Source organism: Ascaphus truei, chromosome 8, assembly GCF_040206685.1.
Source record: "Ascaphus truei isolate aAscTru1 chromosome 8, aAscTru1.hap1, whole genome shotgun sequence".
NCBI classification, from domain to species: Eukaryota; Metazoa; Chordata; class Amphibia; order Anura; family Ascaphidae; genus Ascaphus; species Ascaphus truei.
In genome coordinates, this window is record NC_134490.1 from 70,878,729 (window position 1) to 70,906,453 (window position 27,725).

The 27,725-nt window shown below is 39.3% G+C and overlaps 1 protein-coding gene across 3 annotated transcripts in view; it reads right to left on the bottom strand.

Moving 5' to 3' along the window:
- The window catches only part of COL17A1 (collagen type XVII alpha 1 chain), a 66,510-nt gene that overhangs the window by 12,149 nt on the left and 26,636 nt on the right, over positions 1 to 27,725 (bottom strand). For all 3 annotated transcript variants that reach the window (XM_075612538.1, XM_075612539.1, XM_075612537.1), the window contains 30 exons: positions 26,919 to 27,086; positions 26,178 to 26,414; positions 24,976 to 25,014; positions 24,560 to 24,586; positions 22,941 to 22,967; positions 22,306 to 22,368; positions 21,859 to 21,963; positions 20,980 to 21,042; positions 20,771 to 20,806; positions 20,183 to 20,236; positions 19,280 to 19,315; positions 18,936 to 18,971; positions 18,332 to 18,394; positions 17,058 to 17,093; positions 16,711 to 16,782; positions 15,775 to 15,801; positions 14,839 to 14,874; positions 13,830 to 13,865; positions 13,289 to 13,366; positions 9,944 to 9,979; positions 9,757 to 9,816; positions 8,488 to 8,598; positions 7,394 to 7,444; positions 4,119 to 4,181; positions 3,959 to 4,018; positions 3,137 to 3,163; positions 2,311 to 2,364; positions 2,123 to 2,200; positions 1,101 to 1,148; positions 181 to 321 (listed from right to left, as the gene is read on the bottom strand). In XM_075612538.1, coding sequence (XP_075468653.1) covers positions 181 to 321; positions 1,101 to 1,148; positions 2,123 to 2,200; positions 2,311 to 2,364; positions 3,137 to 3,163; positions 3,959 to 4,018; positions 4,119 to 4,181; positions 7,394 to 7,444; positions 8,488 to 8,598; positions 9,757 to 9,816; positions 9,944 to 9,979; positions 13,289 to 13,366; positions 13,830 to 13,865; positions 14,839 to 14,874; positions 15,775 to 15,801; positions 16,711 to 16,782; positions 17,058 to 17,093; positions 18,332 to 18,394; positions 18,936 to 18,971; positions 19,280 to 19,315; positions 20,183 to 20,236; positions 20,771 to 20,806; positions 20,980 to 21,042; positions 21,859 to 21,963; positions 22,306 to 22,368; positions 22,941 to 22,967; positions 24,560 to 24,586; positions 24,976 to 25,014; positions 26,178 to 26,414; positions 26,919 to 27,086 — 1,968 coding nt within the window. The remainder of the gene's footprint in view (positions 1 to 180; positions 322 to 1,100; positions 1,149 to 2,122; positions 2,201 to 2,310; positions 2,365 to 3,136; positions 3,164 to 3,958; positions 4,019 to 4,118; positions 4,182 to 7,393; positions 7,445 to 8,487; positions 8,599 to 9,756; positions 9,817 to 9,943; positions 9,980 to 13,288; positions 13,367 to 13,829; positions 13,866 to 14,838; positions 14,875 to 15,774; positions 15,802 to 16,710; positions 16,783 to 17,057; positions 17,094 to 18,331; positions 18,395 to 18,935; positions 18,972 to 19,279; positions 19,316 to 20,182; positions 20,237 to 20,770; positions 20,807 to 20,979; positions 21,043 to 21,858; positions 21,964 to 22,305; positions 22,369 to 22,940; positions 22,968 to 24,559; positions 24,587 to 24,975; positions 25,015 to 26,177; positions 26,415 to 26,918; positions 27,087 to 27,725) is intronic.

Genomic DNA, 27,725 nt, shown 5'->3' on the forward strand with positions numbered 1-27,725 from the left:
GATGTGTTTATTTAGACCCCCATTCATGATGCATTTGATATATCTGGGATACCCATGGTGGATATTCAAAATTGTTATCACATGAATGAAGCCCATGTTAATGTGATGTGTAGGTCACAGGATCTCAAAACTCAATGCAGGATGACTGTAACTACTGTACGAATCTCATATCTCGCTTACTCTGCAGATACTGTGCAATGTACTGTTGGACTGCTTCTGCACCACCACCAGAGTTACCAGGTTGACCTGGGGAACCAGGAGGACCAGGAGGGCCAGGAGGACCAGGACTCCCTGGGCCAGATCTTCCACCAGGAGCTGGGCCTAAAGATATCAAATTGACAGTTAGATGAAGCTTGACAACATTCTACAGTTATTAACTTTGATTTCTAAAGAAAGGAAGGACTATGTCTACTTCTGGGCTGCACAAAAACATTCTCCCTCCCCCCTCCAGGTAGGAAGTAAAGGGTCTCCGGAGCTGAATCGTGTTGATTTCAGCTCAGAGGACACCCTACTTCCAGACATACTTACCTCCATAAGTGCTGCCGGTAGCAGCACCGCAGGTCCTGGTCACGCGGGCCAATAGGAAGCCACAAGGGATGATGTCACTGCTTCCTCTTGGCACACGTGGCACGGGAACTTTAAAACCGCCATTTCAAAAAACCCACCTAGCCCAATCGGAGCTGCTACCGGCACCCCCTACAGAGGTTAGTTTCTCAGGAAGCAGGGGTTCCCCAGAGTTGAAATGAACACAGTTCAGCTCCGGAGATCCCCTGCTTCTGACCTATAACTATTTTTTAAAAAAAGGAAAGCTGGATTGCTGCTTAAAAAGAATGTGAAAGATGAATGAATGCAAAATGTATACCAAACATTTCCTGGGGCAAAATCATTGCAATACTGCAGCAAAAAAAAGACATCTAAGTGTATCAAGCTACAACACCCATTGTGGTCAATTACATTTGGTGCTTAATGACCCAAATTTGACCTAGGAGTTCATGGATTCATAACTGACATGGCGTTTTAGTTACTATTCCAAATAACGGCATGGGATACTGAATTAGAATGCCCTGTGGATATCCAGTAAAAATGTGATGTATTCTTACTCCGTGATCCGCCTGGAATGCCCGGAGCACCCGGAATACCAGCTTCACCTGCAAACACAAAAGCGTTATTGTGCTGAACATGAGATATATCGGAGGGTGACGATTCCAACAAGTCGTGCAATGCATTGACTTCTAATTCCAAACGTGATGCATTTTTGAGTCTTTTTTTTCTGGAAACTTGTCATATTTGCGTATGAAAGAGATGTTATTACTCAGATTCTATAAATATTATGACAGGGCTGACAACTTTATGAATGGAATCATCTACATAACAATGGCATATATAGAAAGAAAGAAAAATAATGCTCATTATTTTCCACATAAAAGTAATGCATGAAAAGGGTAAGGATCCACTCAAGTCAATGATCTACTGTACTATTTGTTTTCTTGACCTAAATAAAGGCATATACAGTATGGTATCATATAGTATAATTCAATAGTAGGAAGGCAGTGAGCACTTAAGAAGTTGTAGTAAAGGTTTCTTTATTGAACTTACATATTCCTCCTACCCGTTTCGGTCCCAGCTGGGACTGAAACGCGTTGGAGGAATATGTAAATTCAATAAAGAAACCTTTTCTTTATCTTCTTGAGCTGCCTTCCTACTATTGAATGTATTCATACCACAGGATCTATCACAGGATCAGACCCCCTGACAGCATATGGTGCACCCCAATTCCTTTATTCCGGTACATGTGAGTACTATAAGTAGTGTGAGCTCCCAATTTTTTTTTTCTAATAATGTGGTAAAACACATCAAGCAAATAGGAGAGTGGATGTGTGATTTATTACTACCAGCTCCTCCAAAACTATTTAGCTAGTTTGCCTCAGCAGAAAGGATCAAATGCACAGCAGGTTGTACACACTGATCTTTGGTGTGGAATAATTACTTCACAATGTTGTGAACTGCAAAGCAGACATGTGATCAGCTTGGACAGCTTTTTCCATCTCTTTCTCGATATGCTGAATATGCTATCAACGATGCAAAGACCAAACCGTGGATTTCAGGCCTCGCTGCTCCCTACCTTTCTCTCCTGGTTCTCCTGGTTGTCCAGGTTGTCCGGGGTTGCCGGGAGGCCCAACTGGTCCAACTGATGCTGGCCCTGGAGAGACAATAGCAAAAATGAGAATCCCATGTATATTAAAGATCCCACTCAGCTGAGGGTGGCATTTAATCCCATGGTAGGGAGCATATAATTGTACTGGGACTGACCATCACGCCCTGGTGATCCAGGAAGTCCTGGCTGTCCTGGTTGTCCTGGTTCACCTGTTAAATACCAAGGAGATGATGTGAGTTACACTAATATATAGTAGGAGTATTTGAAATCTTCTGCATTCTAGTCAAAGCAACATTACATTTGACCTCACACTATTCCTTTAGAATGTAACAAATATAATTAATTTAGTTTAAAACTGGGGGAAGTGGGGATGTAAATTCTATATAATAAGCATCACACCAAATACAGGATACATTCAAAATAGAGACATTTACAGCATTTTATACAGAATTTCCAATGCAAGTTACTGTATAATTGGGTGATGAAGCAGTACAGATACTGTTCAGGATTCCACTGGTTGTGGAATATATATATATATATATATATATATATATATATATATATATATATATATATATACACATCCATATCAATATATGAACCTATATCAGGTTTCAAAATGTGTTTCTTCACTGAGAAAAAGCATTGTGTTATAGTATATACCGGTTAATAGTGTAAAATGGAATGGTGTAAATGAATATAAGAAGTAGGGAGAGGGAATGGCTCAGTGAGTAAAGACACTGACTCTGTAAACAACGAGACTGAGCTTGAAGCTGGGGATTCCCAGTGTCAGTTCCTTGTGACCTTGGGCAAATCGTTTTATCTCCCTGTGCCTCAGGCACAAAAAATAGATTGTAAGCTCATCTGGGCAGGGTTTGTATCTGTAACATTCCTATGTGCTGCGTGACGCGCTTTGAGTCCCATTGGCACTATATGGAATAAAGCTATTATATGAAATGAAGTTATTATTTTTCATTTTACCTGGTGTGCCTCTTTGACCTTGATCACCTTAGTAGAAAAGGAAAGAATAATTGTTAATGACCTTTTTACATCTATGGATCTTTATATAGTTCTGCATACAGTATAGACAATCTACTAGAAAGTCTTAGGAAGCCTGCTGATTTCTGGATCTCTGATATATTCATAGCTACGATTAAATCAGGCAGAGGGGAAATACTAAAGCTAAAATCTGATGACAAAATAAACATTGCAGTGGCATTAAAATGCTGACTTTTAAGCATATTTTACTGTTTGGACAGTTAATACAAAGTACGCCTGTTTTCTTCAGCATCCCTTACTTTTAGATTATAATCCATTATTCGCATAATCTTTTTAGCACACTGTATGGAAAGACACAGTGAACAAGTAGTGAGTTTTGATTGTTGTTAGTGTTCACTGAATTTGATGTGCAAACACATTTGTAATCGTATGGTAAAAGGAGTAGTCAGGTGATTATGGACTTCAGTTTAAAACCCACTATTATCCTTTTGTGTAAGACAGTAATACTACACAAAAAGGGTGACGTTTCAAAGTCCATTGGATGCAAAACTGGGGCACAAAAAATGGTAAATAATCTGCATCATATTTTATCACGTAAATATATCCCATTGAAAGTGCTTAGAGATTTTTCTTTGATAAATTTGGTGCATCGTACCGATACTACAGGATGAGTAACTCACCCAGTTACCACTGAGCAAAACATGCATGTTTTCTTCGACCTAAATTACGATAATATTTCCTAATCCCAAGTGCTTGAAATTAGATTATGGGCTCTTTCAAAGAGAGTTTTATTACTGCTCTTACCTGTCTCGCCCCTAAATCCTTGTGGGCCAGGAGGACCTGGTGGGCCAGAGAAAAAGGTTTCTGTAGAAACAAAAACAATATGAGATCTTTTTGTTGGTACAAAGCTACTCTTTAAGACAAGCATCAGGCAGTTAGTTACCAGTACAGAACATTTGTTTACCTGAGGTGGGCACAAAGGATCCTGGTGGGCCTGGTACACCTGGAGGTCCTTGTCTACTCTCTCCTAATCAACAGAAACAATAGAAATACAACACTATAAAGGACGTATTACACAGAGCCGGCTTCGTGGTGCAGTTGTTAGAGTTGTAGGCAAAGTAATTACAAGAATACCCGTGAATAAGTCCAATATTGGTAACCTACAAAAAGTTTTACTACGAATAGCAGCATATACTTTAGGATTTTCAAAAGGACACCCAAATGTTGTAATGTGTACTGTATTTCTTTTGCTTTCAATAGCATTACTATGTTTATTGAAGAGAAATCAGCAGTTTTACATATTTTATCAACTCTTAATGGCCCCTTGGCCAACCAGCTGCTTTTGACGGCTTTTCCACCTTTATTGAATGTTTTAGGTGATAAATCTGACATTAAGACTAAGAGGTCATCCACTTTTTTTCTTCTTTGGAAGAAATTAGGATTCTAAACTTGGGAGACAGAAAATATCTGAATTTGTGTGTTCCGATTGAAAAGTCATATTCAATGTCACAGGATACAAAGACGAGAATGATTTCAATTCCATTTACATGGGCTAGTTAAGAAGAAAATGTCAGTTTATTAGAAATGCAACTTTATTTTTTACTGTGAAATGAGATACTCCTAATTTACTACTTTGACCAGCAAGCAAATAAGTCGCCAGGGCTCCGGAAAATCTGTGTCCAACATGATAATATATCAAAAACTAAACACGAAGCTCGTGAAAGCAGTTTAAACAAAAGGAAATGTGTGTTCAGAAGTGAACAGTAGTTACTTGTATTTATTTAAATGTTGCAATACTTTTTATTGCTGAGAAGGAACAATAGATTACATTCCACAGCCAATTATATTCCACATTTTGACTACGGATCCCGATTGTTGACACAGGGAAATGTTGTACAGCCTTTTTAAAATTTGCAGATCACAATATGCATGTAATATTTTGGGAAATAGATACTATACCATAATAATAAAGTCTGGATAAAACTTATTCCATGTCCATTTAATTTTGACCTTTATACTCTCCTGTCACATACTTTATATACATTTCCCTTTCTCATTTTTATTTTGGTCTTTTCCTCTTAGGAGCCACTGTCTACCTAACTTGAACCGCATGTATCAAACAAACTAGTTAATATCACACCTTATATATTTTAATTACGGTAGTATTGGATTATACTGTCATTACATTTTACAGACTTTGGGACCATACCCCATACCTGTAATGCCTGGAAATATAACACAAGATCCTCGAATAATTACCACTCATTGCCTCCGCTGCACTTCCAAGTATTCCTTAATGTGTTTAAAGGGCTGCAAAACTGTTTCTCTGGTCTCAATTGGTAGTGTACGAATAAATGGTTTCCATTTGTCTACAAATTTGCCTTCCCCAATTCTCTTTGTCTAGTAGGGAGTCTACTCTATCCTTGTTTGGCAGTTGGTAGTTTGAATTTAACCCAGTTTCACTCCGGCTCTGCCAATCTGATCGGTTTGTCAAAAAAGCCTCCAACTCCCATTTTGTTGTACTTAAACGGCTTTTCTAGTAGCTCCGTTATGTAAACAGCTTATTAAAAATCGCCTTTTTTCACACCACCTCAACGGGGGCGAGATTGGTATCGCGAGTTACATCCAGAGCCTGACGGGTTTTACTGAAAGAGCAGAGTCAGGCTGAGGATGGAGTTAGCACCACCTCTGGTCATTCCACTTCAAAAGCAAGTACAATCCAGGCATTTTGTCACATTTCTTAGAAGCGGTTTACAATAGAGAATAGTGTTTTTTCCACGTTTCATTCCGTTACTACTGTATATGCCAAACCATGCGGTTTGGCAATGACAACTTCAGAGCTACTAGAATAGGCCCAAAAGTCTGTAAACATCTTGTTAATAAATGCTACATCTGTTTGTTTTTTACTAACACAAGTAACTTCTGTGAAACATAAATTAATTTGGGGAAAGAGATTTTCAAACATTTTCAAAAGAATGATTCTGCCAGACAAGGAAAGCGGAAAAGATTTCCAATATTAGAAATCTTTTTTAATACTCCTAATGATAGGTTTATAGTTTAACGAATATAACTTTCAAAGATTTTGTGGGATTGTTATGTCTAGATATTTAATGGTGTCCCTGCTATTTGAAATGATCAAATGCCAAATTCTATATATCCCGCTCCTATTCGCCATAAAATCTCAGGCTATTGGAAAAGTATCCGATTGATAATTGGAGCTTAAATTCATTATACTGTACTAGGTATGTATTTAACTGGGTTTGTAATGAACAAAATAAGATCTTCTGTTTAGAGGGTAATTTGTATTTTTTCTATCAATTTGTAAACCAGGTAAAAATATCCTTAATGCTATGATGAGTGATTCTATCGCAATATCAAATAATAATGGTGACTGAGGGCAGCCTTGTCTAGTTCCCCCGATGCAACGTAAACCAATCTAACATTCCAAAACTTTTAACCACAGCTGCTAGCAGGTTACTATACAGTATATACTCATAACAGAATCTAGAAAAAGTCACAGAATTCTAAACTGTGAATAGATTTGAAAAGGTGTCCCTATGCTATCATATCAAGCGCTTTTTCTGTATCTAACCCAACCATACTGGCAGATTCATCAGTTGACTGTTGTAGACAAGCAGTATTTTTCTTACACTAATATTATATTGCCATAATAACCTTATGAATATTGGTAACACTGTGCCTGACCTTAACAAATTCAGTTTGGTCCAGATGTATGATGTTGGGAAGAAATCTACTGTCTTTCTGTCAATATTTTCATAATAATATTATAGTCTTGGTCTAACAATGAAATAGGGCAATATGATGCCACATCTTCTGGGTTCCTGCTTTTTTTCATGACGACTTTACTATAGACTGAATTAAAATACATTGGACGAGTACCTTGTATTCATATATTATTATAATATTCTGTAAGAGAGGGGTCAATGTGTGTGCTAAGCATTTTAAGAAACGATGAGGAGTAACCAACTGGTCCTGGTGCAACGTGTACTGTATTAAGGAATTTAAATATAAGATTCAAGGAAAATAGCAGGCCTATATTTTTTTAATTTATGTCCAGTTGGTATACAATGTGATTGAATAACCTACCAAATCTGAATATTAATGTATGGTCTGCCTTTTCTATAACAAATAGTTATTTGGGGCTTTGTTTACAGTTCCTGACAAATTCATGTGTTCAGTGAAAATCAGATATTGTCTGCCTTGGAATTAAAGTCCTACCTGGTGGGCCCTGGGGACCTGATGGTCCTGGTGCTCCCTGAATCGAGGTTCCTGAGAAAAAAAAAAGCAAATGTTTAAAGGAAAGTGTACCCACCTGCACTAATGGCTAAGTCAGGGGCACTGACAATGATAATGATTCTTGACACTACAAATTCAGGCTCTAACTGCATTAGGGAAACCTGTCTATATTTATTTCAACGTAAAATGTTTTAACAACTCAAGCACAGCTGCTATATTAATATTTTACAAATATCTCAGGTTGTATTTATAAAAAAAAAAGTGCACGCAGACCAGTAATAACTATGCAAAAAGAACTTGGTTATTGGTTCCACAAAAAGGTTTACTTGAAATGTATGGGTTACCTTACTGCACCCTGAAACTAAGAGCCAGCTCCATCCTTTTACCCAAGTTGTATGTGCCTCACTTGAGATAATACCAATATGATCTTAATATATTTAAGATGATAACGGTCCATGTTCAGGGCTGAAATGTTTCTAGATTAATAAAACTCAGTGTACTCATGCACTGGATTTCCTGCTTTGTTATAGTCCAAAAAGTAATTGTAAGCACCAGAGGTTTTAACTCTTTTTTTGTTTGTTAATATCTTATTAGTTAATGTAGGAATTAATTCACAGTAATCATTGAATCAACGCCTAAAAAGAGAGGGTGTGTAAATGGAGGCTGCTTCATTTCTGATCCATTAATTAATATACACAAATCTCTATTTGTGAACCAAACAGAAAAAAAAACCCAGTACAAGAATTCCAAGAGTTAAAAGTAAATGTAAACTTCCCGAAGCTGTTTTGAAAGACAAGGAGGCATTTGCAACCGTGTCATACCGGAGAGGGCAACAAAACATCCTATGCCGTGTTTTCTACTGTACTGTAAGTGGTGCCGGCAATCTTGGGGTTAAAAAACACTTCCAATCTCATTGTACATTTCATGAGATTTAGGTCCTTTTAGAATAACAACAAACGTAATTTAACTTGGCACTTGCAGTTGGGTTACAGTCTCAACGATAACCCAGAAATCCCCTATCGGAGACCTTCTCGTTACACCATGACAACAATTATTTGCCATTGGCTTGTACTTACCTTGTACTCCTTGGCTGCCTGGTGGACCACTTGGGCCAGGTTGGCCAGGTGGACCTGGTGGTCCTGGTTGTCCTTGTTGTCCTTGTTGAGATTGTGGTGCACTAAAAGTATCTGTGGAAAAAGACAACATCTGCTTTATATTGCTGAATGCTGAAATATATCTCCAATGCAAGGAATCCAACGCATGGGAATGGAAGGGTTGTGCATGCGTTACAGATTAATGCATTCTAACACCAATTGGTTATTTATTAATATGCGGAATTATTGCACAGAAACCCCCATGCAGTAGTGTTTGATGGGCACTCACACACTTTCTTGTATAACTCCCTATATTTACTATAATGTGTAATAACAAGTCAATCTTAAAGCAGCAATCCAAGCTGCTGTTTTTTTATTTTTTTATTATTTTTTCCCCCTTTAATATGTGCATCAATACAATCAAATCAATGATAAGTAATTAGCTAAGTTGCCGATAAATCCATTCTCCTGTGATGATTGGCGAAGATTCGGCTCGGGGGTTCACTAAATGGCTGTCAGTGCAGCAGAAGAGGAACAAATATGCAAAATTCTGTGGGGAAGATCATGTGACCAGGCAGTCACTAGATACAATTGGTGCATGGCTAGAGAGAGGGCAGGGCTCAAAAAGGGTGTGCCAGAGCCTGTTTCAGAAGAGGAAGGGGATGTGACTTTGTAAATGGTTGCTATAGAAACAAAAAATGCTTGTTACATTATAATATATATAAAAAAATGTTATTTGGAATTGTTTAAAAAAAATGCTACAAGTATTTTCTCATAGTACAGAACTGATTTATTAAAAAAAAAACACATGTAGGATATTTCTGGGACTGCTGCTTTAAAAATTAATTTTGACTTGCGAGGATTTTTGTAAATGATGTTTATTTGCTGCATGCTTACTGATGATATTTGCAAATATCCCATTTAAACAGTATGAACATGTATATGACAATTCAAAGCAATGTGGCTACCTTTACATGCCAAATGCATATTTCACACTATTCAGAGTTGGTTTAGTGTGTGCTGTTTTCAAAAAATAAAACATGTACTGATCATTATTGTGCTTACACTTTACTTAAGTTTTAAGGATAGCCCTGTTTCAGCACAGGTGGCTCAATCAGTGACTCAGTTGACTGAGCCACTGATTGAGCCACCTGTGATGAAGCAGGGATATTCTTAAAACCTGACCTGTTTGTTGCCCTTGAGGACTGGAGTTGGCCACTCCTGCTTTAGTAAATAGAAATGCGATCTTACTTTCTGGCCTCGAATACACAATGGGGGACTCTCCTGGCTCTCCACGGGATCCTTTTGCTCCTAAAAACAACAGCATGAGAGTAAAACAATGAGGTCTTTGCAAAGCCCGAGAAGCGAAATAACACTGTACATATATTCTGTGCACTAAGCAGAACAATACGCTCACTGCTTCAGTAAAATACTTTACCTGTTTGTCCTGGAAGACCAGCTGGCCCAACTGGACCTGGTTTAAGAGAAATACTAGTATTAATTTATGTTAGCAGCATTCAGAAGTAGGGAAGGAATGAAGTTAGGTTAAAAGTAATGAAGGAATGACATTGAGACACTAAAAAAAGGGGATCTTATAGGGTCTGGATGGGTGTAACGCCACAGCTAAGCATGAGTTAACTCAGTGATGCTCAACTCCAGTCCTCAAGATCCCCCATAGGTTGGGTTTTCCGGATATCCCAGCTTCAGCACAGGTGGCTCAATCATTCTCAGCTTCAGCACAGGTGGCTCAATCATTCTCAGCTTCAGCACAGGTGGCTCAATCAGTCTCAGCTTCAGCACAGGTGGCTCAATCAGTCCTGGCTTCAGCACAGGTGGCTCAATCATTCTCAGCTTCAGCACAGGTGGCTCAATCAGTCTCAGCTTCAGCACAGGTGGCTCAACCAGTCTCAGCTTCAGCACAGGTGGCTCAATCAGTCCTGGCTTCAGCACGATCATTGAGCCACCTGTGCTGAAGCTCGAATATCCTTAAAACCTGACTTGTTGGGGGGTCTTGCGGACTGGAGTTGAGCCCCCCTGATCTAACTAGCACAGCATTATATGAAGTATTATTTCCTTCCTCGCTCTTGCTGATCTTGAGTTAAAGACCTAATTCTGGGTCTGTATGGGAGTAACACCAAGGCAGATGTAATGTCACATTTCAGAAAGATAATGCAGCATGTGTTTTTGCATATAATTAGCTTGGATAATGCACATTCACCTCAGAGACCATAAAACATAATGCCCATTCTTGTTTATGTCATGAGGCTTTTCATGGCTTTGTGGATCTAGCCTTTATGTCCTTAGTAAATATACAGTATAATATTAATACAGATATAACTACACAGCGATGCACGAGAGGGGATAATTAAATTACCACCAACGAAAAGCCAGATCCTGAACCCTGATCTATGATAACTCTACACCTAATATTAGGTTCCCAGGTCACCTATTCACCGAAGGGAAGCTAAAGTCCACCATCGTCTTTCTAATAATCATTTTATATGCCGTTTATGGGTTGCAACGAGTCTTGTGCTGTTTTATGTGTATTGTTGTTGTTTTTCTGTTGTGGTGCAGAGATTTTATCCAGTGCAGAGTTTTTTTTTGTATTCTTACAGAGAGTTTCATCTATCTCCCAGTGATTATAATATGGATAAATTAGTGTCGGATATACATTTTGAAGCAAAAGAAAAACAGTTGACTTATGTCTTCCAATATTCAGGGAGGCACACATGGGAATGATGCCGCTGTACTCTCAAATATTTTGAGAAATCTGTTATTCAAACTAATGAATATTTGGTGGAATATTTGTAGCCTTGAGAATGATTTGAAACAGAAATGATCCCCAGGGTTTTGCATGTCAGGTTATTTCCTGCAGGAGTGAAAGATGAATCATTTCATGGGAGATGGGAGTTACGTCTTGACTTGTTGCTCGTTATAAGTTTTGGGTCCATTAGTAGAATTCGACCAATTTAACCTTTCACAAATCAGGCAGGACATCACGTAAGAATTATTAAGAAAATGTGATCATCAATTACAAAAAGCGATCTGCTTGACTATTCAAAGTGCAGGTCTGCTCTAGGACAGAGGTACAAAGTAAAGCTCTACTCACAAGTTCACAATGCAATTCTTCATTTATTGTAACAGCCAAGAGCAGAGGAGAAACAACGTTTCGGGTCCCATATGTACCTTTCAGCAGGTAACCTGAAACGTTGTTTCTTCTCTGCTCTTGGCTGTTACAATAAATGAAGAATTGCATTGTGAACTTGTGAGTAGAGATCTACGTTGTACCTCTGTCCTAGAGGAGACCTGCATTTTGAGGAATGTTGTTTGTCTATGTTGTGTTGGCTGCACACGCAGGATTCTCCTCGCCCGAAACTGTTTCCCTGCACTTCGGAACTGTACTGTTTGTTCAAAATAACATATATACGTTGTAATTAGTTTAACTATTATTGCTTCAATTTTTGTAAAACTATTTGTGAGAATACCTTTCCACATTGTTACGTGAAGGGCTTTGGGAGAAAAGCGCGATATAAATAAAGTTATTATGATTAAGTGATCCTGAGTATACTTGACCTCACTTTGCCCAGGTCACCAGAGATCGGTTACTAACCTAACAAGACTCTAACCAAAGCTCACGTCTCATTAAAGTATATCTTCAAAGCATTGCGTTAAGTATAAATGCTAATGATATGCAAGAGAGGCATTCTCCCTTACAACGCATATCCATGGCGGTCCATTAAAAATGAATGCAGGGATTTAACCTGATGTTGGAGTGAGAGTGAGAGTGAGTGAGAGAGTGCGCGAGAGAGTGAGTGAGAGAGTGAGTGAGAGAGAGAGTGAGAGAGAGTGAGAGAGTGAGAGAGTGAGAGAGTGAGAGAGTGAGAGAGAGAGAGAGAGTGAGAGAGAGTGAGAGAGTGAGAGAGTGCTAGTTTTAAACTGGCTAATTTAAATAAATTGAATATATTTTGCATATCCAAATGAAAGTCACTTGGTACTGGTGCTCTCTTTCCCCCCCCCCCTCCACTCTCCCCCCTCCCCCTGCCCTCCCCCCCCCCTCCCCAGTCCCCCCCTCCCCTCTCCCCCCCTCCCCACTCCCCCCCTCCCCACTCCCTCTCCCCTCTCCCCCCCTTCCCCTCTCCCCCCCTTCCCCTCTCCCCCCCTCCCCTCTCCCCTCTGATGGGAGAAACTCCAGCTTTAGGTAAGACAGCCTTAACGTCAGCCATGTTTGAAGTTAATGGAAGGCAGTGCTATCTTATCATGGTGTTAAGCCTATGCTAATGAGATATACAATGGCTGTTGTTTTTGCATATAATTAGCTTTGTGGATATGCGTTAACGCTAGGGAAAATAACATACGTTGCTGATTTTGATAACAACCTGTTATGAGGCCTGAGATAACAGGCCTCTTGAATATGGCCTTATATGAGAACTTGGTTGGTTGTAAATATGCAATTTTTAGACCTGCAATTAGCCATGACTGGGAATATTTCAGTGGCAACATTCTAACTATTGCCAAGGACTGTGGTTGTAACAGTGCGATATAGCAGTGGGTGCTCAAGACCCCCCAACAAGTCAGGTTTTAAGGATATCCCAGCGTCAGCACAGGTGGCTCAATCAGACTGAGCCACTGATTGAGCCACTTGTGCTGAAGCTGGGATATCCTTAAAGCCTGACCTGTTGGGGGGTCTTGAGGACTGGAGTTGAGCCCCCCTGCGATATAGGACTGATAGGAAGAGCTGACCCATCTCTATATGTTATCTGTGAGTATGGAAGTGTCTACTTGCCTGAAACTCCTGGTGCTCCTGGTGCACCCACAGGTCCGGCAGGTCCGGGAGGTCCAGGAAGAGCGTATGAGGCACCCTCTGGAACACAAATATTTCTAAATGAACAAAGTTGTTCCTGGAGTAGTTTAGCGGAAATGCCACTGCATTTAACGTGGGTAACCCCAGTGACAGCTCTCTTTGTGACCACATGAAAGTCACTTTATCTCCCTGTGCCTCAGGCACCAAAAATAGACTGTAAGCTCTTTGGGACAGAGACAGACTGTGCCTGCAAAATTCCATGTACCATTCTACATACATTGGCAGCGCTATATACAAAAATATTATTGTTATCGTTATCAAAATTGCAATGCAACAATGCAGAACTGGAGCATTATATAATCCATTGCAGAGGTATCTACATTGCAGGAGTACATTTTATCCAACGCTAGTTCTAGTGTATGTTGTTGCTTTTATGGGAAAGGTCCCCATGTTCTGGGCATTGCACTGAGAATGAACGTGTGGTTTGCACAGGCCCTGCTGAGTCAGACAGCAAATTACACACCTGCATTGATAACTCTGCCAGGATCGCCAGCTTCACCTGTGCAAAGGCAAAATAAAAGGGTTAGACAACAACACACAGTGTTTGTACAAATACAATCATATTCGTGTCTACAACTGAAGTGTAGTTATCAAGTATCAAATAACATATGTGAAGAAAGGAACATGATGCCACCAGGAAACATGTAAATAATGGGGATACATGTAAATGTAATAACAAAGGTGGGAGAGGGAGTGGGGGGTATGATACCTTTTATTGGACCAATAAGTAGTTGACTTGACACAAGCTTTCAAACCTCTCAGGGTCCGTCATCGGGTATGCAACTCTGAGAGGTTCGAAAGCGTGTAACATATCAACTACTTATTCGTCCAATAAAAAGGCATCATACCCCCTACTCCCTCTCCCTCCTGTGTTACTACATGGAAGAAAGGACCAACATGGTGACCCACCCTTCTTTGCCTTCTCTAACCACAAAAGGCAGGTGAGCTTCTCCCTACAGACCTCAGGTAATTTACGATGTTACACTAGTTCAAAGGCCAATCAAATTGAAAACGGAGTGCGCTTAAAATAGCAATTCTTTGAGAGTCTCCCAGAGCTGATCCAGTTTTCCTGTGTTTTGTGCCCGAAGGACAAAAAGAAATCACTGTCCGGCAACCAATAGAAAGTCACAACATCATCAAGAAATGACATGGCAGCTTCCTATTGGTGAGCAAGGCAGCAATGTTTATAGTTTGTTGTAGTTTTCTTGTCACTCGGGAACTGGGGAAGCCCTAGAGGTGGGGGCACTACTGATCAGCTCCAGATAAGTTAGAAAGGGGGAGAAAAATCATTTTGTGGGGCTCGCTGCTTAAAAATAAAAAAAGTACATTGGACTTTTCCTTTTGTAGTAAATAGAAAAAAACAATATTGTCAGCTGAGTCCAAATGTAATAATGATGTTAACATGTAAAGTAAAACACCTGGCCTTATCCTTCATATAAAATATAATAAAACATGTATTGAGTGTTATTTACCTTTAGATCCTGCTCTGCCGGGGTTACCTGGGGGTCCTGGAATAGCCATAAATATTTACAATTTAATATTTTGAAGGGATAACATTTGCAATATTTAATTCCCAACTTTGTTACTCTACGTAGCACAGAATACAGCAACGTATGACTTCATGGATCAGTCCTATTTTGTCAGGTATTGCAACAGATGATCAGTCCAAGTATATTTCAAAACTGAGGCCCTAATTCTGTAAACTGCGATATGGCGCCAATGTAGAGCCCTATGGACTGTAATAGGGTTTTCCTTGTGATAGTGCTGCATCCGCGCTTTCACAGCTTACAGAATAAGGGCCTAAGTCCCGTTACTATGTATGTCTTTATTTATATAGCACCATTAATGTACATAGCGCTTCACAGCAGTAACACACGTGACAATCATATAAATAACACAAATAACAGAACATGGGAATAAGTGCTTCAGACATAAAAGTAACATTTCGGAAGAGACGTTCCACACACAGTTTACAATACGTCTTACATGTTTCCTGAAAGGAATCCTATGATTTTTGTGATAATGCAATAAACATATGAAGAATGCACTGGCTTTGACATATGTGACCCAGCTGCAGAGACTGCTAGCTTGACATGTTGTTATATACTATATATACTGTATTGAACTGTGGAGGCATTGCTACTGATTCCTATAGAAAGTCTACAATATATTTCATGTCATGTTTTGTGACATGTTGGGACATTTTAATGGCAATAACCTATGACATCTTCCTTAGATTTTTCCATGAGTCTTTAACAGCATTGTTATTAATATCACTGTTGGTATAATTATTGATGTCAGTGCTATACTGTATTTGCTATATATAATAATTGACTGTCTTCCTTGAAAGCCTGGTTTGGTTCCATGTTATATTGAGCTGGATCTGTAGGAAACTCCGAAAGGTTTACCTTGTGGGCCCTGAGCTCCAGGAAGTCCTAAAAATCAATGCAATAAATGAAATATTTAGTTACATAGTAAGGTAAACATGGTGCTAGAAAAACACAGTTGAGAAATAAAAGCATTCTAAACTATCTGCTTTCATAGTCTGAATAATTGAAGAAAGAACAAGACAGAAAAGATTTGGTGGCATTTGATACTATGTGCTTTGTGAATTCCAGCGGTAAATCAATAATTTATGCTGTCAACTTTCCCTGACTTATTCTACTGCACATACAGTACTTAGTCTGAGATCCACAGAGGTCCTTAAAAAACTAACCTTAATATCCAAATTAAACTAGACAACTTTAACCCCCATAATTACCAGGGTATTAAACAAATGAGGCAACATTACTTTTAAGGATTGATACCAGTAGCCATTTTGCTTTCCTATGTCTGCCTGTCTTGGCCCTGTAGTTTTCTCATAGTTCAGAGTATCACAGGAATTACTCTACCGGGTAATTTCAGTACTGTATCATTTAGGGCCATATTCTATATACTCTGATGCGGAATGGGAATTTTTAATATTAGTTTAACTTTTTATTATCACAAGTTAATTAAAAAAGAAAACAGATTCCGCGGGTGATCCTACAAGGTTTTGGCTCAAATGTCCCTCGATCATCCAAACACACATCTTTCCAAAGTTCATATTTGGAACCTACTAGCCTCCTCATCATTGGTTTCTACTGACCATTTATCCCATGAGAATTGAAAAGGACTACAGGTCATGGCACAGAAAACCAGCAGCACGGAGGGGCTCATACTACACACAATACATATCTCATCAATTCCCAAACATACTCACAGAATAAGGCGCACCAAACAGACCCTGGGACCAGCAAATCAATCTTAATATGACTTCCACCTCCCATTCAATATCTCTACACAACAGATTCTGATTTTCATACCTGGCAGCCCGGAATCTCCTGAGGATCCAGGTGGACCTCTTGGTCCTGGAAGTCCCAGAAGTCCTTGCTCACCTAAATATGGCATCGAATAAATATTTTATGTGTGTGTGATAAATGCACTGCAAATTCATTGATGTTTAATGTAACTGCCTAGTATAAAATATTACAAGCTTTAATAAATATATTAATATGTTTACAGAGGGAAGAGCTGAACAATAGAAAGTACAGCGAATTATTTACTATAAATAATGTCTCCTTCTATATTCCAATATATGACAGGCAGTGTTGTATCAATATGTGTCAAAATATCTTGGCTCCCCTGGATTTTTAGAGTTTTTGACACTTACCTCTTGGGCCTTGGTGCCCATCTGGGCCTGACGGACCTATAAGGAAACATCGGATTAGTCACTATATGTGAACGAAGCATATCTGTGTTGTGCAATAGAAATACCACATGTGGGTACATTTGCAAGTCTCAGGCAGGTCTGCAACCCTGTCTTCCCCCATGATCTCTTAGTATACAGCGCTTCCACTGCAGCCAGGGATTCTGGGTAATGATGACATGCAAATGAGTGCAGATCAGTGCTGGCTCAGATCATGGTAATTTGCATGTCATTACCCAGAATCCCTGGCTGCAGTGGAAGCACTGTATGCTAAGAGATAATGGGGAAAGGCCGTGTTGCAGACCTGTCTGAGACGTGAATGTGCTCACAATGTGATATTTTTATTTGCTGTACACTGTACGGTTGATGATTTTTGTCACTTTTTTACCCTCTAATAACTTGTTTTGTGTTTGAGCAATAGACAAACTTACAAGTAATGCCTGCATATCGTTCAGTGACATTGCATTGTCTGGCATTGTATCTAAACATAACTGCAGTTTGCCAGTCGAAGGCGAACTTTAAAATTGTCTAATAAATGACTACCAATCTCTTGAAATCATTGAATGTTCCCAAACTGTCGTGAGCTAATTCAGTGAAACAAAATGTTTATTATCTTCAGTTTCAGTAGTCAGACATGAAGTGCTTAATCATTACGTTCCTGTAGCAGGTTTATTTTCAGAATAGCTGCTCCTAATGGGTGGTATACATCAGGGGCGCTGAACCTCCCCCCACCCCCCAACAGGTCAGGTTTTCAGGATATCGCAGCTCAATCAGCCCCTACTTCAGCACAGGTGGCCCAATCAGAGGCTCAGTCTTTGGCTGAGCCTCTGATTGAGCCACCTGTGCTGAAGCTGCGATATCCTGAAAACCTGACCTGTTGGGGGGGGGGGGGGGTGAGGGAGCTTGAGGACTGGCGTTGAGCACCCCTGGTAAAGATTATGGCAGGAAAATCTTTACCCTAAAATAACGTTTTGACATACGAATAGCACAGATCACTAAGTAAGAACGATTGGGATAATCAATAATCAATAAGGGATGGGGAATATTAAACGCCACTGGGTAGGCAAATGTGGCGCTACTGTTCTGCACAACATGCATAACGTAAATAGGTCATTTGGACATCCTGCCATTAACCAATGCCAAACCCCTGCGCTCCTAACCAGACTGCAATCTACAGCTCTGCAAAGGTCTGTGCAGAAGAGATCTGGGAAGCAATGATCAAACTGTGGGAATCAGACCTGCTGCTCCTTTAGCGCCTGGCTCTCCAGATCCACCGGGTAATCCTCTTGGTCCTAGTTCCCCTGTAAATAATAAGAAGCAATAGAGGTAAACATGGGATACAATCATTTATCTTGCAGCCAAACCCAGGCTGTAGTGGAAACAAGTGGATACAGCTGGGATAGGAGGTATCCATTCCATGCTTGTTGTAGGCAGATAAGTCGGCCTTTTCTGAGACAATAAGAGGATAGTATGTTCTATTTCTTTAGATAGGAAGCATGTGACCAAAATATACCAGAACACAAATTGATTATATTTTTCACACCATGCATGATACATGACATATTAGGGTTAATCTGCTTCTGTCACTAATACCCCCAAATCTTTCTTGCTCACAAATCTGTACCAGATTAAATAAACTGGAGCAACAAGTTTGGTACTGTACATATGATGCAATTTTGGAGTACAAATTGGTGCAGTACTGCACGCTGATATGTGTTTTTGATTATAGCTTAGGTATTAGTGCATTAGTGTTGACGTGAGGGCTATTTAACTACGTTTTCTTCCATTAAAGCTTCATTTGAATCATGTATTTAAACCCCAAAGCCCTATTTATTAACTGACCTGTGACTCCTCGGGATCCCTTTTCACCTTGGTCACCTAAAACAAGAACAAAAATTTTGATTAATTCTCTAAACTGTTTCATCTCCAAATACTTTAAAGCAGGTGTTCTCAACTCCAGTCCTCAAGACCCCTGAACATGCCAGGTTTTAAGAATATCTCTGCATCAGCACAGGTGGCTTAATTAGTGGCTCATTGATAGAGCTACCTGTGCTGAAGCTGGGATGTCCTGAACGCTTGGGTGGTATTGAGCACTGGAGTATAGAGCCCCTACTTTAGAGAATTCATAAACTTTACTTTAGAGTGACAAATGTGACTGCACTTTTTAAGTAGGGAAATGTCATTACCTTTTGGTCCAGGCGATCCCACAGATCCCTTGTCACCTGACAAAGAAAAATAGTATTCATGTCATTGTATTGTACACAAAATGAAATGTTGACATAGAAACTATATTGTTCTGGTATCCCTTGAAACAAGGAAATAGAGTGACGTGTCTCCTAACTAAAACCCACTCTTTCTCCTTCCTTAGATTTGTGATACCTTTTGTAGGTGAACCAACATTAGAGTTCTTTATAAATAGAACTACAATCAAGCGAACAAAAATTAATAGTAAGTTGAGTTAGTTAAGTCATAGTCAGTTCAACGACTTAAAAGAGTCATAACTAGATTCTCCTATAACTCGTTAAGTCATTGAACTGACTGACTTGACTAACTCAACTTACTATTCCTTTTTGGTGTGCGTGACTGTAGTTCTAGTATATGATTTTTCTATCTTGACCAGAGTCTATAGCACCCTTTCTATATCATTTTTTATTTAATCTTATTCTTGGACCATGTGTATCTGGCCATCTCAATTTGTTGGCATGGAATTCATCTCTTTGGGAGTTCTTCATGAATGAAATAATGTAATATTTGAGGAACGCCAAAGTTTGGCTTCTAAATGGTATCGCAACCCACAATGAATCTACAATTTTTCAGGAACTTTGAACTCCCTCCTACAGTAAATAATAATTCAATTTTGGGATGCACAGACATGTTTAAGTCAACGTGTTGATGAAATTAACAAAACAGTTATGTTTACAATGTCCAATTTGGGGATTTCTGATATTTTTCCATAGCACAAGGGTGTTTTTGGTTGTCTTGAGCTCGGAAAAAATATAAAGACACCATGCTATGAACAAAGCCATTACTTCTCTGTCAGTGCCTTTAATTGCTAGCAAGCTGTTCTCTATGTGGCCACAGGATCTTACCTTTAGGTCCTGGAACACCTGCTTCGCCCCTGTATCCTTGAAGCCCTGGAGTACCTAGAGTATAGAGAAGTGATGGACATCTATAAGCACATGGTCTATACAGGAACCCTTCTGATCGACATCAGTATTCTTAAACAAAAACTCAAAATAGTTTGCAAAAATAACTACTGAAACCTAGAGGAGAGATGCATACATTTACTATAAAACACAAAGACCTCGATTAATTTGTCTAATTACAAAAATATTCACTAGCTCATGGTAGTATTGCTGTATTTGTGAACCGAGAATCTGCTGTTATTTTAACTAAGCCTCTACTTTAGTCAACTGTCACATATTTACTATCTTAATACAGTACATGTAAGGTTGTATTTCCTGTAATACAAGCATAAATAAGGCAATCAACATCCTCTGATGTTGTTTTTAAACCCTCTACTGGACAATTATTTGACACTAATAGACTTCAACACAACTAGACAAGTTATCCAAGTATTTAATGGTAATTTCAGTCAACCCCCTTAATAATTTGTGGCATAGTTTAGCTAATATTTAAACAAGTGTTGTGAGCAAAACATAAATGTGAGTACAAACCTGAAAGACCTTGTGAACCTGGAGGCCCCATAGAACCTATAGGTGGAGAAAGTCCAATAGTTAGAATTATTAAATAATTATATTAATAACCTGCTGAGCTGTTTTGCCTATTTTAGTATTGCGGCTTAAATAAACAGCAGTTAGTAGGCAACAAATAGTGACACTTATACCTTTAAACCCCTCTGATTAAGTAGCTGCTTATACTTTACCTTTAAGTCCCATTTGTCCTGGTATTCCCGGTGTTCCTGGAAGACCTGCTTCACCTCCCATGCCTACACAGTAGATCAAAGGAAAATGAGACAACCTTTCTTCCTTTCTCTATCACTTATGACGTTATTACATATGCACATACAGTAGCAGCACCAGTTAATCACTCATTTCTTGTTCTCCACAGTGATCAGCCTCGTGATTGTGGATACAACAGAGTTTGTGAGGGTTAAGCCTCTGAAGGAAACATCATTTGACACCTTTTACATACATACTCAGCTTCTACGATAAGTCATTTAGGCCCATATTTACTAAGCAATGCTGAGGCACCATATGGCCTATACAAGTGTGTTATAGCTTAGCACCAAACAGGGCTCTGTCTTGGTCCTCTCCTTCTTCAGCACCCACAACGCAATATTGCTGGCACTCTCCTTTTATCTAATCACTATATTGAATCCTTCCTTATGGGCTGAAAAACGAGCAAGGTTAGCAAGATGACACTGTAATAATTAGCTCATATAAATTGTTATTGATTTAAAGCTCTAATTCCACTTAGCAACCTAGAGTATAGATCTGCATTCAACATCAATTTATACTCACTTATAATGCATTCAGCACAATGCATGTAACACAGTATTTACTGGCCAGACGTAATATAATATCCCCACGTCTATAAGAACTCAGATAGTACAATATTTTCACAATGGTATTTGCAGAATATCAGTTCAACATTTTTAGATATATTTGGTCAAGCAAAGCAGTGATATTTTAGAAGACACCTTGTGGCCCTGGAGTTGTCTTCCAGCACTAGAAGGTGTCTTGTACCATAGCACCATATATTTATATATAACAATTATGTAAAGCAAGGAATAATGTCTTACCCCTGTCTCCTTTTTCTCCCATTCCTGCTGGACCAGGCTCACCCCGAGATCCAGATGACCCATCTCTTCCTCTTTGTCCCACTGGTCCTTCCATACCAGTATCACCTACACAAACATGCTCTTTAATGCACAATGCTTCAGCCAAACAGAAGGACAGTCATCAGGGGTATACTATGGCTTCTTCTGTCAGTTCCTTATTTTAATGACACATGGCAAGAGTCAATTCCACTACCATGTAAGCGACAGTATTATTGCTTTGTACCATCTGTGTTTATCTTTAATTTAATTGTATAGCAAATATGTTAGAATTTTGTTCCATAGTGATATCACTTTTACTATATAGAACAGATAAATTCACAAATGTTTATTTTCATCCTTTTGTGTTGTCAAGTTTTAGGTCTCATACGTAATTACAGTCAAGTTCAACTCCAATGAACCCACGCTCACCAGTATTGCCTTTCTGTCCTTTTGGTCCTTCTGTTCCGGAGTGTCCAATGAGACCTGGAGTACCTATTATAAAGCAGGTAGAAATGCAATGTTATCACTCTTGTTAAGCAATAGGTGAAATAATAAAATGATGAGTACATACAGTACTAATCTAGTACACTTATGGAGCACATTTACTACGTGTGCTATGGCATAAGACACCCTACGTCCTGCTCAAATGAATGAGCAATAAAGTGTCTTTAGAGCATAGTACTGCATAGTAAATATTATGGGCCATTGTCTGGTCTGAAACGTGTAGCATGTGCACTCTTTAATGAGTTTGTCTAGGTGTTTTATTCTTTAAATATAAAAGTCTGCAGGGTCAGACAGAAATTCTGATACTTCATTTTATTGTGGAATGGCGATTGCCCAGTATCAATGTACTTAATGCATCTGCCACACCCTAATGTTGTGTAGAGGTTGTAAATATGAGGCCATGTAAACATTTTCTCAGCTATAGTCATTTAACCCAGTTTGTTTGATACTGCAGTGTAATTGAGCCTAAAATGCAAGGTTGAGGTCAGGACACCACATGGACAACTTAATATGCTGTCATCAAGAGTACAGTGCAACCAGTAACTCAAAATCTTGCTTACCTTGAGGTCCAGCGAATCCTCTGTCACCTGCAAAGAAACACAAAACAATGACATCATCTGGTTCTGAAATCAGTTCTGTTGGTTCATTCATGGGTTCTTCTCTTTCCCGTTCATTCACCGTGTTATTTCCTCTTACGCTTTTCTTGAATAGACCAGTAATCGACCAGTAAAAATATTACTATTAAGATGTAAGAGTGTAAAAAGAGGAGGATAGTGTGTATTTTATTTAGTGGCTGAAAACTTCTTAGAGGAGGCATATTACAACACAATGCACAGGCCTCAAATTTAGTTGTCAGCCATGAAATTAATCCATACTCCAAGCCTCCAAATCCTATAGTAAATAAATAGATCAATATTTTTTATTGTCTTCTTTTATGTTCGTTACACATACAGTATTGTATTATCATCCCCTGTATTATAACATATATTTTGTTAAGCACTGCATACTGTACATTGTTGGTAACATATATACACATATATATCCTTTAATTAGCAAAAAATAAATGTATGTAGATTTTTTTTATGATGATGTTGTCAAGAATAGACTTTATACAGGAGTGGACAAAAGCAAAACATATATACTTTAAGGTAAATAACTAATGTCAATTCTGAATACCTGTAAGCACGTTCGTATGTATGTGAGAGGTCCACAAACCTGCATTACCCCATAATCACACAGCATACTGTACCATGCTTCCACTGCAGCAAAGGATTCTGGGTAATGACATGCAAGTGAGCGCTCACTTTTTGCATCTAATCCAATTATACATCCCCATACGATCGTGCCTGCTTTTTTTTAAAATAGCCTTTGTACAGTATGTATGTATAATTATATTTATAGTCCACCAACACTGCACACAGAGCTTTACAATATAACAATACAAGGTAAATAAATTACAAATCATGGGGATACGTGCAATAGATAAATGGCAACATAAGGCAAAGGGAGATCTTGTCCTGAAGAGCTTACAATCTAAATGGCACATTGGGAGGCTTACAGACACAGTAGGAGTAAATAAATATTAACAATCAAGGGCATCTGGAGTTGGTAGTAGAGGAGAAGGGGAATGGAATGAGATGCTTCTTTTAAGAGGTGGATTTTCAGCTGGGCTTTGATTGGGAAAGGGAAGCTGCCTGACGAATACTGAGTGGAAGAGAGTTCCATAGGTAGGGAGAGATTTGCTTTTAAAGCAAAACCTCGGTTAAAGAAGTGCATGGCCAGTAAACCTACTCACAGGCAGCTGTTTTGAACTTTGGGGTCTCATCAGTTTGGGGTTGGTTACTAGCTTAGCATTGTGAAGCTGGTCATGGCTACAAACCAGGTACACAAGTAAGTTATGGTGTGGAAAAAGTGACAAAAACCATCCACCATTCAGCATACAGCGGTGCTAAAGAACACTTATGAGCACATTCACATGTCTAAGACAGGTCCACAAACCTGCCTTACCCCATAACAGCACCGTGCTTTCACTGCAGCAAAGGATTCTGGGTAATGACATGCAAATGAGCATTCACAGTGCGTCACTTTTTGCTTCTTATCCGCATTATGATGCAACTGAAAGCATCCAACTAAAATCCATTAAACAATTAAAATCAGAGAAATAATATGAAGCACTAACCTTTATCGCCTTGCAATCCGCTATCACCTAAAAATGGAAACGATATACATATTAACTCCATGTACAAACATCTGAGGTCAGGGGAGCGGGATCCTGAAAGTAAGTGCAACAGCTGATCTGTATTTTTCTGCACTTAGAGATGCGACCCCAACTAATTTATGGCTGGTGACCATGTATAAGAACACTTTTCCCTGAGGACCATGTATAGTAGGTGAGACGATTTTACGGAGGTTTAATAATATTGTTGGTATCGTTCTTTTGACTTGTAAGAACTATTACAGCAATGCTATATATTTCTGTACCTTCTCTGTGTGTGTATTTCAATATGTTCTTGGAATATTGAAGTTATGGGACACAGGATTTAGATCTAAACCCACTTACGCAGAAACAAAAAGGGATCTTTACAATTTTCTTACCTTTCTGGCCATTTTCTCCCTTGGCGCCGATAAAGTTTCCTGAAGCAAAAGTTAACAGTGTTTTACCAAGCACAAAATGTATCTTAATGCAGTGAATAAAGTGAAGGATTTGCATGTCATGTAATCTAAACATACAGGCCTAAAATCTTCTCTCTTAAACCCTTATACTGTGAGGTGTGATAAACGCAGATGATGGACTCTCTCAGGAAAAGCCCCATTGACCTTAATGGGGCTTTTCCTGCGATAACCTGTCATCTGCACTCATCACACCTTACAGAATAAGGGTATTAGACTTGCCTCTCAAGGATTGTTGGTACCTCCCCATTGAAAACAGTGTAATTATTATCATAGCATATTATTATTATCATAGCATATTGCCCACTATCACATTAGTGTACATGGAGTGATGGAAAGATGAGATAATCTCCATAGCTTCTCAGAGAAGCAATTTGAACTGGTTGGGAGAAGTCCTCTGGAGCTAACTCACACTATGCTTTAGCTTTGGAGAGCCCACAGGTCCCAAAATACTTCCGGGTTTAGTTGCCAGTGTTACTTCCAGGACATTTAACCAGTAGTCCAATATGAAGCTGCAACATCATCCACACCGATGACATTGTGGCTTCCTATTGGCCTGCGGCACGAGCAAGATAACGCCTTAAAGGGGAAGAAAACACCAGCAACAAAACGGGAAAGTGCATCAGAACTTAGAGGGTCTCCAGGGGTAAACCTAGCTCTGTCCAGCTCTGCAGGAAGTGCCCGTTTCATGCTCTGTAGAAAAATGAATAGTAAAAAACAGGTAGGCGGGATTGCTACTTTAAATCAAGTCAAGTAAGAGACGTGAGTGAAGTGTGTTGACCTGAAGAACAAACAAGCAATGGATGAGTAGAGATGGGATCTTTATTTGCTAATTAATGCCCATAGATTCAAACCCTGACCCCATCTCTCTTCATTCATGTGTCATACATATAACACCTGAAGAAGACACCTCCATGGTTTCTTGCCTCTATAAGCAATGAATGTTACCAGTAATAATATTGAATGTTGTATCTGAACAAATAGAATTATTTTCTGCATGCTACTGAAATTACTGTTCTTTCAGACCCCTTATAAGTGGAATCAAAAGCAGAAAGCAAAGGAACTGTATCAATATCTTCATCAGTATTTTCCTGTTTTATATCAATTAAATTGATTTATATCCTCACCTCTTTCTGATTGCATTTTATTCTTCATGAACAACCAAAGAGACTCTCTAGCTTGATCATCGATGATAGTTGTGCCTGATACGGTGCCACTTGATGATGATCTACCTGCTGCCGAGCTGTCTAACATTGAGGTACCCAGCTCGTCGCTCTTTAGGTATGCTGCGCCCGCCGCCCTTAGGTTGGGTTGATTTTCTTCCAGGGCTTTTACACGAGATTTCAGGGTCTTCACCTCCTCCGCTACAATGTATGGAGAAAAAGGTTCAGCTTTTAACTACTATATGACATGTCTTTTCACAAAACCAAGAACATGACAAGTGTTTTTACATAGTTCTGACGTCTAATCATCTCTTATAGTAATCTGTCCCTTCGTCGTTTGGATTCATGGTTTCCTTCCAGCCCATCCTATTTTTTACTAGTGATTATGATGTGTCTGATTCTGTAACCCGGTGATCAGCCTGGGAGATCCTGGCAAGCATAACATGATCATTTGAATGTAGTAATGTGAAACTAACTCACATAACACCTCAAATTAGAATGTGCTTTGCCTTTAATATTTTAGACCATGGAATGTACAAATCCTTTTATTGAAGTCAAATAAAATGGTGACGTCTTAAAAATTATTTGTGCGTTAAACAAACTCTGTGTGTGTTACCAGTGATATAGAAACATACAGTGAATGTGTGCGGTATATTTCCCAGTGCGTTAGGGCAATAGGGGGGAACAACAGTAGTCATTGCTTACATAGAGCTATGAGCCCAAAGAGTAGACCCAAGAGGAACAGCAAACCCAGAAGCAAGCCTAGGAGCCACATCCACCACTTGCAGCAGGAGGCACACGGTCCTCCTCCTCCTCCTACTCCGCCATATTGTTTATCTGCACCGGCCTTCATTCCATCACCACGATATATCTCTGTGGAAAAACCATCATGAAGAGTGTTTTACTCATAATGTTATCCTCGTTTGATGACTACTTTATACATTTTATTGCTGTAATCACTTAATAATGTCTAAACAGACACGACACGCTACCTTCTTAATAACTCTGGCTTTTGCTAACAGACCTTTACCCCCGCAGTTTCCCAGAGAATAGACAGGAATTATTAATGTATCCACTTACTCACTGGTCATTTATCAAACATTTTCATAGCCAGCATGAAATTGTTATTTTAACAAGTTAACAATCATTATCAAGGGTTCTTAAAAATGACAGCGGTGTTATTTACAAAGCCTCGCTAGCTGGATTGAAGCATCTCTCCACTTCCTTCTGTCAGCAGTTTAATGACAGTGTGCTGATAAGTATTGCCACGCTCCTCTCCTGTGCTCAACACTAGTTCCAAGTGGAAGAAGAGGAGCAGGGCAGCATTCATCAGTGCAGTCACCGGCATTAAACAACTGACTGGAGAGGGCGGAGAGAAGCTCCTACCTGTGGCTGCAACATTTCTGCTCCCTGTGCAAAAGGAAGAGACAGAGAGGCACTGTCCATCTATGTCCCTCTTTCCCCTCCCGACACCCCACCCATGTTTTTCTCCCGTCCCCCCATGTGGACACT